The sequence below is a fragment of the Neofelis nebulosa genome, chromosome 2, assembly GCF_028018385.1.
Source record: "Neofelis nebulosa isolate mNeoNeb1 chromosome 2, mNeoNeb1.pri, whole genome shotgun sequence".
In the NCBI taxonomy this organism is placed as follows: domain Eukaryota; kingdom Metazoa; phylum Chordata; class Mammalia; order Carnivora; family Felidae; genus Neofelis; species Neofelis nebulosa.
Genome location: NC_080783.1, coordinates 197,502,852 through 197,523,177, shown reverse-complemented (window position 1 = coordinate 197,523,177; position 20,326 = coordinate 197,502,852). Strand labels below are relative to the sequence as shown.

At 40.2% G+C, this 20,326-nt stretch overlaps 2 protein-coding genes across 12 annotated transcripts in view; one reads left to right on the top strand and one right to left on the bottom strand.

The window, feature by feature from the left end:
* Positions 1 to 2,663, bottom strand: part of YARS1 (tyrosyl-tRNA synthetase 1) — a 28,942-nt gene extending 26,279 nt beyond the window's left edge. Inside the window, exon 1 of one of the 2 annotated variants that reach the window (XM_058718192.1) lies at positions 2,457 to 2,663. In XM_058718192.1, coding sequence (XP_058574175.1) covers positions 2,457 to 2,621 — 165 coding nt within the window. In that variant the 5' untranslated portion in view covers positions 2,622 to 2,663. The remainder of the gene's footprint in view (positions 1 to 2,456) is intronic. The other variant, XM_058718193.1, reaches the window with a different exon arrangement.
* S100PBP (S100P binding protein) overlaps positions 1 to 20,326 on the top strand; it is a 46,905-nt gene that overhangs the window by 7,214 nt on the left and 19,365 nt on the right. The window contains exons 1-6 of one of the 10 annotated variants that reach the window (XR_009258268.1): positions 2,223 to 2,257; positions 9,301 to 9,413; positions 10,113 to 10,954; positions 11,588 to 11,676; positions 13,370 to 13,473; positions 17,124 to 17,151. Coding sequence is in view for 9 of the 10 variants with exons in the window: in XM_058718201.1 (XP_058574184.1) it covers positions 10,115 to 10,954; positions 11,588 to 11,676; positions 13,370 to 13,473 (1,033 nt within the window). In the remaining variant the exon portion in view is untranslated. The other 9 variants (XM_058718194.1, XM_058718198.1, XM_058718195.1 and 6 more) reach the window with 9 other exon arrangements.

Here is a 20,326-nt window from a genome sequence, read left to right as displayed (position 1 = left end):
GTGTCTCTCTCACTTTCTGCCCCTCCCCTGCTCGCGTGAGTGTGTGTGCACGCGCGCGCGCTCTCTCTCTCTCTCTCTCTCTCAAAAATAAACATTGGAAAAAAATTTAAAAAAAATTAGCAATCCTCGCAGCCCTATCTCTTCTCTTCTTACTCTACATTCTCCCTAACTGATCCCTTTCGAGTTGCTTCAGTTACTACTCATGAGCTAGTAACGACCAAATTTCCTGCTCATACCCATATATAGAACAGTGTACTTGTTATCAACCCAGTTAATTCAAACTCAGCATGTTCAAAATTAACCTCATGCTCTCACCTTCCCACCTCACTCCCCACCCATCCTTTTCATTTATAGTTTCACCCCAGCGCAGTAAATGGTAACTATCATTCACCAAGTTGCCTAAGTTACCCCAAAGCTCCTAAATCCTCCTCCTCTCTGCCTCCATCGAACTTCCCTGGTCTAGGCCATCAGCTCATACCAGGACTACTGTAAATAGCTTTCTAACAGCTTGCTCTCTCCAACCCATGTTCCAGAAAGCAGCCAGAGAGATCTTTAAAACTCAAAACTTGATTAACTTGTTCACCTATTTAGATACTGTAATGATTTCCTTTTGCCCTAAGACAGTATTGGAAAAATCCTTATAGGTCAATATGCTGCTAATAAAAGAGATCTTAGTGTCTCTTTAAGGGATGGTTTGGGGAGGCTGTTGGAAGCCATGAAAGACAAAAACTGTTTTGCTGATTTGAATCACCTGTTAGCAGGACTTATTAAAATCCTGTTTCAAGGTGGCTGGATGGTGGATCCTGCATTCTCCAAGCCCCTGACTATTTGGACACTTGGAGAGTTCTTGCCACAAGGTCATATTACTTACTCTTGAAAACCTGAGTGAGTCATTGCCATTAGCTCTATTTATGCTTTGTCCCCAACCAGTATTATTTTGTGGAAAGAGACTAGGACAAATGATCTGGCTAAGAGGAAGCATGCAAAAATTACCGATTGAGATCAAGTTACAAGTAGAAAGAACCCAAATGTCCACCAACTGACGAATGGAGAAACAAAATGTGATATATCCACATAATGAAATATTTCTCAGCCGTAATAAGAAAATTCTGATAGGTGTGACAACATGGATGAACTCTGAAAACATGCTAAGTGAAAGAAATGAGACATAAAAAGCCACATATTACATGATCCCATTCATATGGAATGTCCAGAATAGGCAAATTAGAGACGTAAAGTAGATTAGTGTTTCCCTATGGCTGCGGGGAGCGAGAAATGGGCAGTGATTGCCAGTGGGTACAGGTTTTATTTCGGTGATGAAAAAGTTCTGGAATCAGATAGTGGTGATAATTGTACAACCTTGTGACTATACTAAAACCCACTGAATAGTATACTTTAAAAGAATGAATTTTATGGTCTGTGAATTGTATCTCAAAAAAGGTAAAAAAAACCCAAACTGTGGCCGAACCAATGTATCACTGCTCTTAGAATAAACTCCAATTTTAAGCATAACTTGCAAGGCCTTCATAACCTGGTTCCTCCTTATCCCTTCTCAACAAACAAGTAAAATATATAGTACGTCAGATGGTGATAAGTTATATGGAGAAACAACAAAGAAAAAAGCTAGAACAAGGGATGGGACAGTTCTGGTGGCAGGGGGTTTGTTATTTAAATGAAGTGGTCAGGAGAGGCCTTCCTGATAATGTGACAATAGTCAGAGGCCTGAAGGAGGTAAAGAAATGAGCAATATAAATATTTATTAAGGGTTTGATCTGCACTTTGCTTATTCTACTCCTGCGAATTTAGCCTTCTCTCTGAACCAGTGTTCTTTCTCCCCTCTGGGTCTTGACCTGGGTTCCTACCTAAAATGCTCTCCGCCCCCCCCCCCCCCGCCCCCCGACCCATTCTTCTTCTGGTTAACTTCTACTCCCGCAGTTCCTGGAAACAGCAGGAACAGATGTGGAGTGAAGTGATTTGCATCGCCAAGGCGCAGTTCAGAGATCACTTCCTCAGCCTTCCCTGACACTCCCCCAGCCCTCTCCCCTAAATTCCTCCCAAAGCTCCACGGATAGGACTTGGCAGTCCTTCTTTCAACTGTAACTAAGTGCCTGAATTATGGGTTATTCTTAACGTCTGATTCCCTCCAGACAAGCCCTGGGAGGGCAGGGCCCTGACGTATCGCCTGGCACATAATAGGGTGGGTGGGGTGGCAGTCCTAGATTCAAAGCTTGGCTCAACACAAGGTGACTGCACACAGGTGAGCCCACTGTCATTTCTGTGGGACCCAGATGACTGCTGCTTGACTGAACGACTGACCGACCAACCAGCAGGCTCTCTGAATTGCCTCGGTGCGGAGCCCCCGACCCCACACAGTTAGGACCCTGTAGTGGCACTCAGGGTCACTGGACCTCGAGCCCCCAGTCCTTGACAGCGCATTTCCAACCCCGAGGCCCTACCTGCAGGTTCCGGGTGATAAGGTGCAGCTTCTCTTCAGGGCTCGGAGCGTCCCCCATGGCACCGTCGCCCCTGCTTCCCGCGCTCAGGCCGGCACCGCGCCGCTTCCTCGGTCGCCGCCGCCGCCGCGTGCCGGGAAGTGGCACGCGGGCCCAGTTAGGTTGCATCAGCTGAGCTCGTCGCTCGGCTTGCTCGGCCTGGACCCTTCGCCTGAGAGCGGCCAGGGAGGAGTCAGGAGCAGCTGAGAGTCGAGCGGGTCGATGAGACGAGAAGGGGAGGAGCCAGTAGGCAGGATAGGCGGTACGGGGGCGGGGTCGCCGCGCCTGAGCGGGGCACAACCCCTTGAGGGGCGGGGCTGTTTCCTGCCAATCACTGCCTGTTTGCCCTCCCCCTTGCGCTGGCCCGGTTGGCTAGGGGTGGGGGAGGTCGGGGAGGGGGCGATAAAATGGCGCAGGGGGCGGAGTGAGGCGCAGTCGTTCGCACAGGCTTCGGCCCCGCTTCCGGAGGTGAAGAGCAGGAGGGATGAAGGGGTCAGCGTTCCCGGCTGGGAGGGGGGATGGGGGCGCCTGTTGCTTCTCCAGGGGGCCGTACATGTCTGTCCACCCTGTTGAAGGGTTGGGAGGCCTTCGCCCTGCTGGGAAAGGGCTCGTTGTCGTTCCTGAGGTGATGGCGGCGGGAGGGGGAGTGTCCCTGCGCCCCACCTCCACGTTGGCTGGCGACAGATGCCCCTCACCCTGCTGAGGAAGAGGGAGGCTTGTTGGGTCACCTGCGAGACGGAGAGCGCCGTCCGTCTCCCTGCCCAGTGGGGGTGGGAGGATGGGTGTGTTAGGTGGGTTGGGGGTGCTGCTGCTCCATGCCCCACTTGGGGGGCTGTTGCTAGGGAGAAGATCGTGGTCTTACAGCAGCGCCTTAAGGGCGGAGGAGAGGATGACCCACCCCTAGGGCTGGCGGGGCCTGGGTCCCGCGGAAGTGTGGGTGTGGGTGGTCACTATCAGGGTGAGGGGTGCACCACCGAGGCCTGCGGAGGAGGTCGGTTTGGCCCCTCCGGGGGGAGGGGCGCGGAGCAAGCCCGCGCTTCTCCCGCCTTCCACCGGGAGGCGGGAGTTTCTTGGTGTTTTCGGGGGAGGGAAGAAGGGAAGAGAGAAGGCCCAGCCCCAAGGGCGATGCTGTGCTGGGGCCGTTGCATTCGTAAGGAAGAGCAGGGGGAGCCCAAGTAGTGTCCTACGAAGGGTGGACTTGGGCCCGGAGGGGTTCTCGGGACTGGTGGTGTTACCAGTTCTTTCTTGGGCGGAGGGAGGGCAGTTGGCACCGCAGCGGGGGCCCCTGAGAAGGGAAAGAAGTGATTGCATTGCTCACCTGCTGCCCCACCCTGATCTCCAGTTTCTTCTGGATTTGTTAGAGGCTGCGATCTTTGGCAATCCTGCCTAAATTAGTTTAAAAACATTTTCTTCTAAAGAAGACACCTGTTGCTGCATTTTTTTAATATTTAGTTTTTATGCCCCTGTGGGATGAGAGTCCTGGAATCCATATCTAGTGAAATGTTAACCTAAAGCAGAGATTTCCAGCCCTAGGTTGTTTTTCTGTCCTACGGTGTTTCCAGTTACTTCAAAGGAAGTTGCAGAATTCTTACAGATAATTTCAGTTCACTTTGATTTTGTTTAAATGTTATGCCCATTTTATAGAGCGATAAAGCCTAGTGAGTGTCTTTTGTGCCGCGTGCCTCACATGTATTGGATATGGGAAAGGTTGGAAATCAAAGGCCTGTCCCTTGGAAATATTCTTTGCTCTTGGCCATAGCTTGGTAATGGTCTTGGTTTTAGAACCTTGAAAGAGGGATATGGGGTTGTGTCTGGGGTTGCAATTTTAGTGGCCTGAATAAAATAAGGCTTTGTGCTTTAAGGCAATAGGTTTTCTTAGGTACGATAAAAATAGAAAGGGAACCAGTTTCTGAGGTTGCAGCTAGGTGGTTAGAGAACAGAGCGAGGGGGTGGTAAACTGAAGTGTGAAGAAGGGGGTGGACAGGTGAGAGAGACATGGAAGGACAGAATAGGGTCACAGAAGGGATGGGGAGCAGAGGAATAAGAGACAGACTTGGAGATGGGAAAAATACTCTTCCCTTAAAAATAAAGAGATCTCATTTTAGGTGGCAGTTACAAAGCAAGTGCCAAGAAAGTCAGGTAATGGTAGAATGGCAGACAGAGAAGTACTAAGGCCGTCTTGTGGAACTTCATTTTAGAACTTAATTTTATCTGAGTTTTTTTTTTTTTCCCCACCTCTTGCAAATTCATTAAATACCAACTTTCATTAGTATAGGGCTTTTAGGTTTAGAGTGCTTTCATAAACATCCCCTCATTTGATCTTAATAATCGGTGTTTGAAGTTAACAGTGTATAGTTATCCCCCATTTTTCAGATGAGTGTTCTCCTCTGTATTGAGGTTCAGAGACTTTCAGTGACTTGCAGAGGTCTCTGAATTTTAGTGCAGTTCCTCTATACAAGACACTTCAGTAACCATTAATTTGCAGGATTTGCCTGATATTTCAGACGTGCACACAGCCTGGTCTTTAATTCAGTGGCAATATGGTTGAATGCTGGGTTAAACTAGAAGAGATTAGAGTATACTGGATAATTTCTTAACAAGCAAGGACCTAGGGGGAGTTCTCTGTTAGATTAGCACTCTTTCCTACCATTTCTATGCTTCCTTAAGATTCTCTAGGGGTCAGGGAGGTGATGATGTGGGATGAAATAGAAACTATAGCCACTACTTATTTAGCTTTTCCATTGTGCTTCTATTGTGCTAAGTGCTCTATGTTCACGGTCTCATTTAATTCTGGCAACAACACTATGAGGTAGCTACTGTGATGGTCTCTATTGTACAGAAGAGGACATTTGAAACTTCAGAATGTAATCATTGTCTTTCTCCACTGGCTTCTTAATTTAGAAATATTTTTATTCAATATTTTAAGCATATGAAATTTGTAGGAAGTAACAAAACAATACCATTATGCACACCATTCAGCTTTATCTTTCTTATTGATGTAGGCAAGCTGAATCTGAGGACTCAGAGGGGTCTGAGGCTCAAGAGAGTCCTTGGCTTAGTTCAGGATAGAAATCAAATGTGAGCCAGGAGGAAGTGAGAACAGAGTTCATTGAATAGTGTAAGTGAGAGAGTATAGCAGATGGAGTGTCTGGGAGACTTGGAAAAGGAAAAGTGAGTCTCTCTGTCACTTGGGGCTATGAGTTTATATTGGAAGGGGGACCAGGGTGCATGTTCTTTCAAGAACCCAACATAGCCTCTGATCAAAAGTGAGTGTCAGGAGAACAATAGGTGTTATTCCATAAATTACCAAAGGGAGGGGGTATTGATGCCAGTGTTGGCCAAGGTTTGGAGCTAATGTCCTGGAACATGTTTGGGATCCAGTTGTCTTAGATGTTATCAGGTGTTTCAGGGCCTAGGATGGAACTTAGAGGAATGATTAACTTTCTTGCCTCCCCCTTGGAATGGGAACATAGCTTCCTTTATTTTACTTTCATTATGTTGCCATATTTTTTTAAGTAGTTTCTACATACCCAACATGGGGCTCGAATTCATGACCCCAAGATCAAGAGTCTCAAGGTCTACTGACTGAGCCAGCCAGGCACCCTTCCCCATATTTCTTGGAGGTCTTTTTGTTATTTATTTATTTATTTATTTATTTATTTATTTATTTATTTATCTATCTATTTATTTTTTAAGAAGTAAAACATTACAGATAGAATTGAAGGTACTCATGCCCCCTTGACCTTCCTCTTCCCTCTCTACCACCAGAAGTAACCACTATCCTGAATTTTGTGCTTCCTAGTCCCATGCATATTTTTATAATTTAATGATATATGTGTGTATCCATACACTATCTGGTGTTGTTTCTTTAACAAATTGCAAGGAAAAAAAGATGGGGAACCTATAGATTAAAATATAAAACATGTCAGCCAATGGCAGTGTGTGGACTTCTATGGAAACCGATTTTTTTCAATCTTAAAAAATAAGACATTTATAAAATAATTGGAAACCTGAACCATGTATTTTATGATAAGGAATTCCTATTATTTACAGATGAAATGATGTGATGCCTGGGATTTGCTTCAAAAGAATCCAGTAAAGGGGGGAAGTGGATGAGACAAGATTTACTATGGGCTGATAGTTGTTGGGGCTGAGTGGTGGATCTATGAGAGTTTGTTATACTGTTGTGATTTTTGTATATGTTTTAAGTTATGTATAATAAAAAGAATTTTTAATGAGGAAATAAAATTGTGGAGAGAATGATTTGTGCAAGTTAAAAATTATCTGTATATTGTATTGTTTTGCATAATTTTGCTCCCAAACCTATTGGAACATTCTCTGAAAGAAACTCAGAAGAGCCAGCTCTGTGCTTCTGGATGTCATGTAGTATAGGGATTGATGTTTTCAGTTCTTGTGAAGGATATTGATCCTATGTGTGCACAGTAAAGTTTGCCAATAACCATGATTTTCTTCCAGTGAGGTTTGGCTGCATTCAGGAGTATTTCTCATGTTCTTCTATTCTACCTGGGAAGTCCGGGGAAGCCTGTGTTTAATAAAGTGGCTTAAGTTATTTTTGCTGAGGGATTAAAAGCCCTCTTCAGTATCTTTATCTTTCATAGTATGTTAGAGAGTGTGAAATTGGAAAGCTCTGCCATTTGCTGACTGACCCTGGGCAAATCTCTGACAAGGGTAGCAGAAAAAAGCATTACCTTTGGAATTAGATCTGGGTTTAGATCCTTGTTCTAGCATTACTAGCTCTGTGTGCTTGGTTAAGTTACTTCCTGCCATCTTTTTTTTTTTTTTTTTTTTTTTTTTTTTTTTTAAGATTTTATTTTTTAATCTCTGCACCCAGCATAGGGCTCGAACTCACGACCCTGAGATCAGGAGCCACATGCTTTACAGACTAAGCCATCCAGGCACCCCTCTTAATGCTTCTTAACCTGAGTTTCCTAAGAGTGAACATTTATTGAACTCTTCATTTGGGCAAGCCAACTGCTTGAACTAGACCTTTTGGAAGAAGTTTGAATGAGAATGGAGATAGTGGCTTAGAAAGGGCTTCTCAGAAATAAAGCTGCCTAACCCGGTGCCTATGGTACTTGTGCTTTACACCTACAAACTTTACATCTAAACTTTTTCTTACTGCTGCCTAAAGAAATAATATAAAATAACCCAGTCACTGTGCAGAGAAATTACTTTTTCTTCATAGAGGCACCTGTTTCAGTGCCTGCAGTGCCTGGAACTCTCTCACAACAATGCTGGAATATTGGTAAAATAAGATAAAAAGTCTCAGCAGCCCTAAGTTTAAATGCAACAGAAAGCTTAGTTTATTTGGTAAGGTCTATATTGCAGAGTTATGTTGAGTTAAATTAGAAGTCGTAAAATGTGTCTCGTAGTGACTGGTTTATAATAGGTACTTAATATTTCCTTTTGTCCCATCTCATTTATAAGATGGGTAAGTTTAAGTTCCTTCTTTAAATTTTTTAAAATTTATTTTACCCCTGGTTTTGTTGAGATACAATTGACATATAGCACTGTATTAGTTTAAGGCATACAACATAATGATGTATGTACATAATACTAAATGATTACCACAGTAAGAGTAGTTAACACATACCAACTCACATAGTTATAAATTTTTCCTTGTGATGAGAACTTTTAACATCTGTCTCAAGCAACTTTCAAATATAAAAATACAGTATGGTTAACTATAGTCAATATGTTATACATTATATAAATCCTTTCTAATGCTAGTGTTCTGTAATACCTCTCTTTTTCTTCTCTTTCTCTAGTACTTTATTATTCATACCATTTTATATTTTCTGATATTAGTGCATAACTTTCAATGTTGTCTTCCTACCAAGGTAGGAAACTGTATCTTTGTTTTTAAGAAGTCATATAGAAACATGTCTTGCTCAGTATTGTGTGATGATAGTAGCTCAGAAAATGGTTTTCTGAAAGAGTGCATGAACTAAAGCTAAAATTCAGAGTGTGAAGGAAAAGTGGGGTGGGGGAAAATCACAGTTAAAAAGGCTAGCGGGGAGTTTTCGAAATTATTTGAGTTTAGTGTATAAGCATTTCTTAATAGCTTCTCAGATGTTGACGTGATGTGTGAAATACAAGCTTTCATTACCTTTACCATCTAGAAAATAATTTCGATTAGGTCCATCACTGTGTAAAAGCTAGGTTTTGATTACATCAGTAATATACAAATATTCAAGTAGAATAGTTGACATTATTCAGAATGACACTGAAGTCTTCCCTTGAGATCTCTTGGTCCCATCATAGGTTATAACAGTCATCAGTTTTATATTTTTCTGGATCTGTTCTTTGCATTTATATATAAACTGAAAATGAGACATTGGTATGTGTGATCATGATGAACTTCTAGATCTTGGTGGAATCTTAGACATTGCCTAGTCTACCTTCCCACCCCTTTCCCATTTTATAAATGAGACAAATCCAGGGATTTAGTGACTTGCCCAAATTATTACAGCTGGTTAGTGACAGAACCAGGACTATAAGCAAGGTCTCAAGACTCCCAAGCCAGTATTCATCTTACGGGAGCAAATGATAATTCTCAAGAAAGAACAAATTGTTGGGAGGAACAAAACTAGTTCCTTAGTTGCATAATTTTCCCTCTAAAGATTTTTCTTTGATGTTCTTGACTCAAAATCCAACTTTCTGGTATTTAAAAAAAATCAAGATCAAAATTAATAGGTGGAGCACCTTAAAGCATAATACAGTTGACTTTGTAATTAGCAGAGTTGAAAGTGATGAGAAGATCCTCTAATTTTCTTTGTGCCTGCAGGAAGGTGGGAGTCAATCATTTTGACAAGTCTCCTGAAAGGAACAGCTAGCAGGAGCTGAAACCTTTTTCCATTTGGTCTCGTGGCAAAGAGATCACGCCAGCAGCTCCACACAGTATGGAAGACAATTCTTGTATTCTTAAAGTTTTTTTTTAAACTTTAAAAGTTATACGTGTTTGTTTTTTCAAAGTGTAAACTGAAAATCCAAGCATTTTACACAATATGTATTTGTTTTCCTTCTATGTTGTGGATATTATTCCATGCTAGTATATAGTGATCTATTTCATTGTGTTTTTAAATAGTTGTAAAGTATCCCATAGAATGAGTGTACCATGATTCCACTAAATAGTTCCGGTCATGGACATTAAGGTTCTCTCCAATATTTGGCTATTTTGAATAATTCTGCTTTGAACATCCTTATAAATGTATCGATGTGCATTTGTATAGGTACTACTGTAGGAAAAATTGCCAGAAGTAAAATTGTGGGGTCAAATGGTATTGCAAATTACTCTCCACAAGATATTGTGCTGACTTAATACTCTTATTCTGATTGTGAGAGCGCTTGTTTCCTACATCCTTACCAACTTAGATATTGTGACATCTTAATTTTTACTATTTTGTTAGGAAAAAAAGCATGTCACTGTTCGAATGTGTATTTCCATGATTCTGGTAAGGTTAAATATCTTAAAATTCTTTCTCATGTTATAAGTCATGGTGCAAAGAATTTGAAATATTAGGATACTACCACTCTATAAAACAGAAGTTGATATGGGGATTTCCTGTACCTCGGTGAAACTGTTTCTTATTTTTCCAGATATGACGTGCTCACTAGTCTCCTCTGAACAGTCTTCTGGGACTTCTCTCTTGCCTAAAGACAATGCCCCATTTTCATGGGGTTCCTCGGATGAGGATGGATTGGATGACTCCTTGCTGGATCTGTCTGAGGGAGAAGAAGATGATGGCCATTTCAGTTTCACAGAGGAAGATATTCAGGAGCTCTTGAAGGATGATGACCTATCAAATGAGCACTTTTCTTGGGGAGGAGGGTTGCTTAAAGATGACAGCAATCACGTTGAGAAGGGAGGGAAAGGGGATCAAATTCTATTTGATACTTCCCAAGAGAAAAATTCATCATACACCTTGGGACCAGTAGCTGAGACCCCTGGCCTCTTAAAACTACCTCAACTAAGTACATCAGTTGGTCATGGCCCAACTCCTACTAAACCGTTAAACAGACACTTTGCACTAGAAAAGAATCTTGTAAAAGTAACAGTTGCACCATTTAATCCAACAGTTTGTGATGCTGTGCTTGATAAGGATAAGACTGATTTATCCAAAGATCTTGAAAAGCCCTCCTCCCTTGGGGAAGAGATGAGAGAAGATGGTCTTAGCCCAAATGAGAGCAAACTCTGCACTGAGTCTGAAGGGATCAGTCCCAATAATTCTGCTTGGGATATGCCCCCGCTCTCTTCTCCAGACAGTAACTTTCAGCAAACTGTGTCTGATAAAAATATGCCTGACAGTAAGAAACCTACACCTGTATTCTCTCAGATCGTGGACAATTCAGAGACTCCTCATTTGGGGTCATCCTGGAAAAATGGATCACATAAATCAAATTGTGAAATGACGTTTCCAGTTTCCAGTTCATCAAACAAAGTACGTATATTTTTTCAAGGTAAAGAGAAAAATTATTTTCATTCACAAGCTGTATAGCAAAGCTTTGTATTCATCAAACAAATTGGGATTTGAACCCTGACTAGAACTGTGACCTTGGGAAAATTAGTTAGCCTCTCTGTTCTCTCATATTTCTTATCTATAAATTGGACTAAATAATACTTCACACATATATGGTAAGGATTAATGAAATAATGTCTATATGGTAACTGGTATATAATATTAAATTGCTGTTATTGGCTAATTACTAAGATAATGATGATATTACTATTATTTTTCCTTTTTTGGGGGTTTTAACCCTAAGTCTCAATCTCGGGTTGCTATGCTAAATGAGATACAGCACCTGATCAGCCACTGAAGAGCTAAAAAATCTTCGACAATTTACCTAACCTCTTTAAGCCTGATTCCCTGTCAAATGGGCATACAACTTAGGGTTTCTTTCTTTTCCTTAAAATTAGTTATTATCTCATTTAAGGCATCTGCTATAGTGCCTGTTACACAGTAGGGTACAGGAATATGCCTTTGTAGCCTATAGTTTAAGAATATGTCTGTAAATCGTGTTTTCAGTTTTTTGTTTTTTTTTTTTTTATGACTATCTTCTGCTTTGAATGAAAGCAGAATGTTCTTGACAAGGATTCTGGGAAGCTGAAAGTCAACGAGAGAAGACTAGGCAAAGTCATACCTGTTCTGCAAGCCAAAAGAAGGTAACAGTATGATAATATTCTGGTTTCTGTTGGTTCTCTTCAATTTCTGTCTTCCGCTCCTCCATTTCCCCTTAATGTGGAATAAAACCACGCACCAGGAGTAAGCATACTTTAAGTTCTGGGACCACTAACGTGTAGCTGTCTAACCTTGGGCAAGTCAAATAATCTGTGTTTATTTGTCAACAAAATGAGGCTAATGATGCCTTCCCTGCTGTTTCTCAGTTATTTTGAAGAGTCAGAAAGACCTATTAGTGAAAATACTGTATAAATTTAAGATTTCTTTTCCTGTGTATGGGGAAGCCTGGTCACAGATATGATAGGAAGTTAGAATAATTTGAACACAAACATTAAAATACAACTATGTAGAAGATCATTTAGTCATCTCTTCCAACTTGAATGCAGCTGTCCTTGAGGGAAAATTCTAGTAGAGGTTGCAGATTTGGGTCACTTTACAATCTGTTCTCTTGTTTCCAGGAGATGGCAGTGTCTCTACATGGGCCTTTCCAATTAGCAGAGCTTTTTTTTTTTTTTTTTTTTTTAATGTTTATTTATTTTTGAGAGAGAGGGAGACAGAGTGTGAACAGGCGAAGGGCAGAGAGAGAGAGGGAGACACAGAATCGAAGCAGGCTCCAGGCTCCAAGCTGTCAGCACAGAGCCCGACGCGGGGCTTAAACCCACGAACTGTGAGATGGTGACCTGAGCCGAAGTCGGATGCTTAACCGACTGAGCCACCCAGGCGCCCTATAGCAGAGCTATTTTTTAGGTTGAGTCAGATTGACTTCCCTACAAAGGGATTAAAAAATTTTTTTTTATTACACAGATATTATATTTATTTTGCTTTAAATTTTTTTTAAGTTTATTTTGAAAGAGAGAGAAAGCACACGGGGCAGAGGGAGAGAGAGAATCCCAAGCACTCTGCACCACCAGCACAGAGCCCTATGCAGGGCTCAAACCCACAAACCACTAGACCATGACCTGACCTGAAGTCAGGAGTCAGAAGCTTAACCAAATGAGCCACCCAGGCTCTCCTCTGCTTTAAATTCTTTTTAATGTATTAGAAATAAGGCTAAAGTTTCCTTTGACTTCTATCCTTAATCCCAGTTTTTTTGTTTGTTTGTTTGTTTTGCTTTCTTTGCACAATTGAGGGAAACTTGGTGAATTACTTACAGTGGAAGTTATACCAAAGAGCCAAGTCAGGCTACTTAGAACAGTTATGAATTTATTATCTCCATATTCTAATCCACTGACTCCATAGTACAGTGCAAACAGGATGAGCAAGGGCCAAAAATTGTTCTTGCCAAGGTCACCAGTATTCTAACTGCCACACCCAGCTGGTTCTTTTTGGTCTTTATCTCTTGGAGTTTTTCTGTGGCTCTGTGAAGTTATTTCTTGATTAACCTTGAGTTACTCAACAAGTGCTTACTTTCTCTGGGGACTGGATAATCTTCACTTTCCTATGCCTTGTTAACAGGAGGTTGTATCTGTTTCTCATCTTCCTTTTTTTCTCAACTCCATACTTGATTTCAGCTTTATACTATGTGACTAACACTGTCTTCTGTCACTGGATCTTAAAGAGTATTTTGCCTCTGAAAGTTAGTTGTTCTAACTGATCAGCAATATATGACTTCTCTCTATAAACACTACACTCATGGTTCTAATGGGCTGTTTTTCCTCCTGGTTTGCTTTGTTCAAGGACTAATGTTCCGACGTTTTCACAATCAGATCTAGAAAAGCAGAAGCAAAGTTATCTCAAGGAAGTCATTGCTCATATAGAACACCCAAAGGACACTAACCAAGGTAACATGGTAACCAGAGAATGGCATGTAAAAGATGTGATGGGACTTCTTTTTTTTTTCCAGTGTAATATAGATTAAACTGGGAGATTATTTTGAATTTTCTAAAATTGATGAGAAAGATAACTTCTTTACCCAAAGATTTTTACTTTAAAAGATTGCCTAACCAAATAATTCCCCAAGTGGTTTGGCTAACCTGTATTAGAGAGGGGTCCAAGGAGACTCATACCACTATGTGAAGAGTGCGTCTTCCATGGCTGAGGGCTGTAACCAGACCTGTAGTTTTCTGATAGGGAATTTTTTTGTCTGAAAAATAGAAGTGGATGACCAAGGGCTGCTTAGTAATCACTAGTGTTTTATATAGAATTATTTATTTTCCCTGTTTCCTTCAGGATTTAAATGTAAAAAGGCAGGCATTTCAAATAATATTCTATATCTGCATTTGAATAAAAGCTCCTAAAAGGTTTTGACTACCTTCCAGATTCTTCAAGCTGAGTTCTCCCTAGTTCATTAAAAGCTATTACAAAGCAAAGTGGCCAGATTCTTTCTCCAGCCCTCAAAAGATATAGGCCCTGTTATCATTCATCCTGGACTAGTAGCTGGTGGGAAAACTCCTAAAGGGAGGGGAACTTGTGGGCTATACTGAAGGGGCTGAGGTTAGAGAGGTACTGATAAAAGTTATCTTCTCCTAAATATCACTCCATATTTGGTCATCCTCAGCTTCTTTCTGTATTCATTTAGCAAATCTTCCTCAAATATTTTCAGTGGTGCTAGGTTTGAAGATTAGGAATTTGAAATGTAAAGAGGACCAACGTAGGGTCCTAGCTTTCTAGGAATTGATAGTCCAGAGAAGGTAAAGATGATTATACCACAATATTGATTAGTGCTCTAAGAGAATTATGTATAACGTGCACTAGGAACAAGGAAGAAGCACTTCTGTTTGTGTTTGGGGAGAGTGGAGGACACCCTAGGTAGGCTCCATGGGGAAAATAATTCTGTTATTCTAAGATCTGTCATAAATTACTAGGAAGAGTTTTAGGAGAATTCTTGACCAAAGATTCGGAGGAGACTACTCCCATCCCTTTTTTTTTTTTAAAACAAATCTTTAATTAGTAGTTTTGGAACTGAGGCATCAGCCAGAAGAAGTTTTTTTTCCAGGTCCTTTTATTTTTTCTTCAAAGACTTCATTAAGGAATCAAATACTGCTTGTACTGATGGCTCAGCCCTCTGCTTGTGAGATCTCTTTGTTTGAACTATTTTAAAGTTTTGTTTTTTTTTAAGTTTATTTATTTATTTAGAGAGAGCAGGGGAGGGGCAGAGAGAGAGAGAGAGGGCAAGAAAGAGACTCTCAAGTAGGCTCCACACCATCAACACAGAGCCCGACGCAGGGCTCAAACTCATGAACTGTGTGATCATGGCATGAGCCAAAATCAAGAGTCAGATGCTTAACCAACTGAGCCACCCACATGCCCCTTGTTTGAACCATTTTAAAGGTCTGGTGGAACTAGAGACACCCCTCTCCCATCGGCCCAGATCCCCTCGCTGCGGGTCATTAACTGGAGGGGCAGATTGAAAGAAGTTTGTGTGTGTTTAACCTCTGTGGAAGAGACTTGAGCATTGCTTTTCCCTCTGTGAGGTGACTTTCTTTTATGTCCTAGGCAATTCACACTGATGATACCCAATTATATTTCCCTTCTCGTTTGGGACATTTAGAAGAGAAAATTTCACAAGAAAAGCAATGAGCAGCTACTCATGTTACAGCGTCTTTCCAGTCTCCTTCCCACTTAGCAGTTCCTCTCCCACTTTACCATAATAATCTGTATCCCATAAGAAACAGCTAGAATAACACGCATAGGGGAAAGACAGCATACTTTAGTGGTTGAGAGAATAAAGTCTAATCTAGAGTTAACTTCTGGGTTCATACCCTAACTCCACTGCTTACTGGCTCTGTGACCTGAGCCAATAAAACTCAGTTTTCTCATTTGCAAAATGGGTATAATAATGAGGTTTAGCATATGTGAAAATTCATACTTGTAAGCACAAGTATAATGCATAGAACAGTACCTAGCCACTAACAGTACCTAGCAGCCAACATTTATTGAATACTTGGTATTATTTGCAAGAAAGGGTATCTTTTCAAACTGAAGTTTTTATAGGTAAAGTAGTATGATGTCAGGTGTTTGTTTTCAACTCTTAAAAAAAAAGCCAAAACCCTGGAAAATTAGAGGGAACAACTTTTACAAAATGTTGATTAATTAAGCTGAGTGATAGTTATGTAGGGATTCATTATATTTTCTACTTTGTTTTTTGTTAATTTTTTTTGAACCATTCATTTTTGAGAGACAGAGTGCGGGGGGGGGGGGGGGGTGGCAGAGAGAGAGGGAGACACAGAATCTGAAGCAGGCTCCAGGCTCTGAGCCATCAGCACAGAACCCGACACAGTGCTCAAACTCACGGACTGTGAGATCATGACCTGAGCTGAAGTCGGATGCTTAACCAACTGAGCCACCCAGGCGCCCCTATAGTTTCTACTTTGGTGTGTATTTGAAAATATCCATAATAAAAGGTTATTATTGTTATTTTTTAAGTGTGTTTTTTAGGGGATTCTTTTTTGAATTGCCATCATCACCGGTTTTATTCTAAAAATTTCAGAGTCCTCTAGCACTTGCTTCTGCTTTCCAGGAACACAGTGTGATACCATGTTTTTGTGTTACTTCCCACTGCCCACTACTCATGCGTCCAAAGTTTAAAGATTCTGTGCAAAATTGCAGAGGAGAGTGGGGATATATTTTATTCCTCCTCTATTTATATATGAAGTAAAGAGTAGCCAGAAACAAAAAGAGGAAGCATATAGTGCCTCCTGTCCTTTTTGATACGTTAAGTGCTATTTCACCTTGGAAAAGTGTAACTCTCCAGGTTCTTTATTAGAAACAGAGAAATTAGTAATGTAGTTCCTGTCAATTCAGTTTGAGTTCTCTCCATTGGGTTAATGTTCTTTCACTTTATCAATAATGTATATGTTATTGACACAGAATATGATAATACAAGTCATCCTTCAACTCCAGTATTCTAATATAAATATAATCTCTTTTTAGTTTAATGCCAGGTGAGTCTTTAATAGCATTTACAAAGAATTACCAACTACTTCCTTCCTGACATTCCAGCTAATGGAAAACTTTATGTGGAATTATAAGTTCTTAGAGTAGAAAAGGAGCATTAAGATCTTCTCTTTAATCTCCTAACATATAAATCTGTTCTATATATCTTTGCCAAGTGACCATTCAGCTTTTGCTTAGAATTCTAATAACACAAAACTCATTAACTCATGAAGCAGGCCATTCATTGTTTAAAAAATTCTGATTGTTAGAAAGTTATTCCTTACACTGAGACAAACTCTACTTCCCTATAGTTTCCAGTGGTAGTTCCTAGTTGTGCCCTCTGGGATCACAAAAAATAACTATTCTCTTCCATATACTTAATGTCTTCTAAGGACCTTTTCATGTTAATTATCTCAAATTAAGATTTTTAATGATTACAAAGTATTATATAATTTATTATTCCATTTAGATAATTAGGTTGTGCCCATTTTCATTAATAATGCTGCAGTGAACATTCTGGTCAATAAATATTTATGTACAACTCTTATTTCTATAGGATGAATACCTAGAAGTGGAATTGCTGGGTAAAGTATATAAATATTTTAAAAACCTCTGTTACATGTTACCAGATTGTCCTGCCCCCCAAAAAATGTATTAATTTTTATTGTCACCAATTTGATAGGTAAATTTTAACATATTTTGTTTTAATTAGTGAGGTTAAACATTTTTTATTTATGTTTATTGGAAATATATACTTAATCATGATTTTTAAAAATCATCTAGTATCTAGTTTATATTCCAGTTTCCCCAGTTGTCCCAAAATGTCTTCTTGTAAACTGTTCAAACAGGATCGAATCAAGGTTCACGTGTTTAATTATTGTCTCCTTAGTCTCTCTTAATCTAGGTCACTTGTTTTGTAGATTGTCTCACATTCTGAATTGTGTCTGATTGTTTCCCTGTGGTGTCATTTAACTTGTTCCTCTATCCCCTGTATTTCCTATATATTGGAAGTTGGATCTAGAGGAGGGATTAGATTCAGAGTAAGCATTTTTGACTGGTATAATTCATAGGCACTGTTATGTATTCGATCTTTATCAGATTAGGGGACACCACACAGTAACAGGGTGTTCTTTTTTTCTTTTTGGCATGGTGTTCTAATAGTGATGCTAAGTTTGATCACTTTGTTAAAGTGTTAACTGTCATATCTTTCCATTGTAAGGTGCATTTTCCCCTTTGTAATTAGTAAGTCATCTGTGGGTGTTGCTTTGGTATCATTTGAATATCCTGTTCCACAACAATTGTTAATTGTTTTAGTATTCATTGATGATCCTTGCTTAACAGCTACTACACAGAGAATTGCATAGAAAGTATTCATTTTCTAAATAATTTCTAATATAATTTCTTTTGCAATGAATACCTTCCATTCTTCTATAAAGATTTTTTTAGTATCACTATTACCTCATAGATTCTTAAAAATTAATGTTAAGTGGTCATTATATATAGTCATTACTTTTTTTTTTTTAATTTTTTTTTTTTTTCAACGTTTTTTATTTATTTTTGGGACAGAGAGAGACAGAGCATGAACGGGGGAGGGGCAGAGAGAGAGGGAGACACAGAATCGGAAACAGGCTCCAGGCTCCGAGCCATCAGCCCAGAGCCTGACGCGGGGCTCGAACTCACGGACCGCGAGATCGTGACCTGGCTGAAGTCGGACGCTTAACCGACTGCGCCACCCAGGCGCCCCTAGTCATTACTTTTTAAAATTCTGTTTGTCTCAAGTTTGACCAGTGGGGACTCCTTCCTTCAAGTGGGCTCCTGTGTCTTCTGACATGACCCCATTAATCTTTTTTTAAATTATGGTAAGAAAAGTAATACCAATTGACCAATTAAATCATTTTTTTAAGTTTATTTATTTGAGAGAGAGAGAGAGTTGGGGTGGAAGGGAGAACGTGACCAGGGGAGGGACAGAGAAAGAGAGAGGGAGAGAATCCCAAGCAGGCTCCTCACTGTCAGCATGGAGCCCAATGCTGGGCTTGAACTCAATGAACTGTGAGATCATGACCTGAGCTGAAACCGAGAGTCAGACACAACCATCTGAGCCACCCCGGCACCCCACAATTAAACAGTTTTTAAGTGTGCAGTTCAGTAATGTCAAGTTTATTCACATTGTTGTGAAACATCTACAGAACTTTCTTATCTTATCAAACCTATTGTAAAACAACTAGCCTTTTCCCCTTCCCTATAAACCCTGGTAACTGCTATGCTAATTTCTGTTTCTGTGAATTTGCCTATTTTAGATACCTCATATAAGTGGAGTCAGACAGCACTTACCTTTTTGTGATTGGCTTATTTCATTTAGTATAATGTCCTCCGTGGTGTAGCATGTGTCAGAATTTCCTTCCTTCTTATGGCTGAATAATAATCCATTCCATGTATATACCACAGTTTGTTTATCCATTCATCCTTCAATAGACATTTGAGTTGCCTCCATTTCTTGGCTATTGTGAATGCTGCTGCTGTGAACATGGGTGTGCAAATATCTCCTCAAGACCCTGCTTTCAATTCTTTTGGATATGTACCCAGAAGTATTGCTAGATGGTATGGTAGTTCTACTTTGAAGTTTTTGAGGAGCTTCCTTACTGTTTAACATAGTGGTTGTACTATTTTACAGTCCCACCAGTAGTGCACAAGGATTCCAGTTTCTCTGCACTCCCAGCACTTGTTATTTTCTGTTTTCTGGGAGTAGCTGCCCTTATGGTGGTTAAGTATTCATCAGTATTACAACTATGTAAATATCGTTCACTGCAAAGCCAAGCACTATACTATAGTTTCATTTTCTTGAATAATTTATTTTTCTGGAGTAATTCATTCTCTCACTTATTTTTTATTTATTATTTTTTTTAATGTTTATTTTTGACAGAGAGAGAGAGAGTGAGCACAGGCAGGGGAGAGAAGAGGACAAAGGATCCAAAGCAGGCTCTGCGCTAATAGCAGTGAGCCAGATGTGGGGCTTGAACTCATGAACCATGAGATCATGACCTGAGCCAGTCAGATGCTCAAGTGACTGAGCCACCCAGGTGCCCCTACCTCACTTATTTTTTAAACTACAAATTAATTTGTCTTTAATCTTTCTGCAATTTATATCCTTATCTATGTTGTCTGTGTGTCTGGGTTGTGCCCCTCTACAAATGCACAAACATACCTAGTAATCTATCAATTCCTTTAATAATTTTTTCTGGAGACCTTCCTAGAGCCTTGTGTCCTTCTGCTCCAATTTATACTGCTTGTTCTCCAGCTTTGCTGCAGAGCTATCATCCTGGTATTTCTTTTTGCTGCCCTCCTCAGTTGACTCCTGTTCCTGGACCCCTGTTTCTTCCTCTTGATCTGTTTTGGTGGAGCACATTCTCTGAGAATTTCTAAGAAAGTGTGACATAAATTTGGGTGGCCCTCCGTATCTGAAAACGTCTTTATTGCCATACTTGATTGGTAGTTTGGTAGAGAATTCTAAATTGAAAATCATTTTTATTCAGAATTTTGGAGACCTACATCTAGTCTTCTTGTTAAGAAGTCTTTTATTAATTTAATTTTTATTCCTTTTTGTGTAACTGTCTTTTTCTCTCTGGAAGTTCTTAGGGTCTTCTCTTTATCCATTATATTATGCAAAGTGTTCTACTTGCTGGGATATTTTTTTCTTACTGACTTTTTTTTTTTTTCTAAGTTTATTTTGATAGAGACAAAGACAGCATGAGCAGGGGAGGG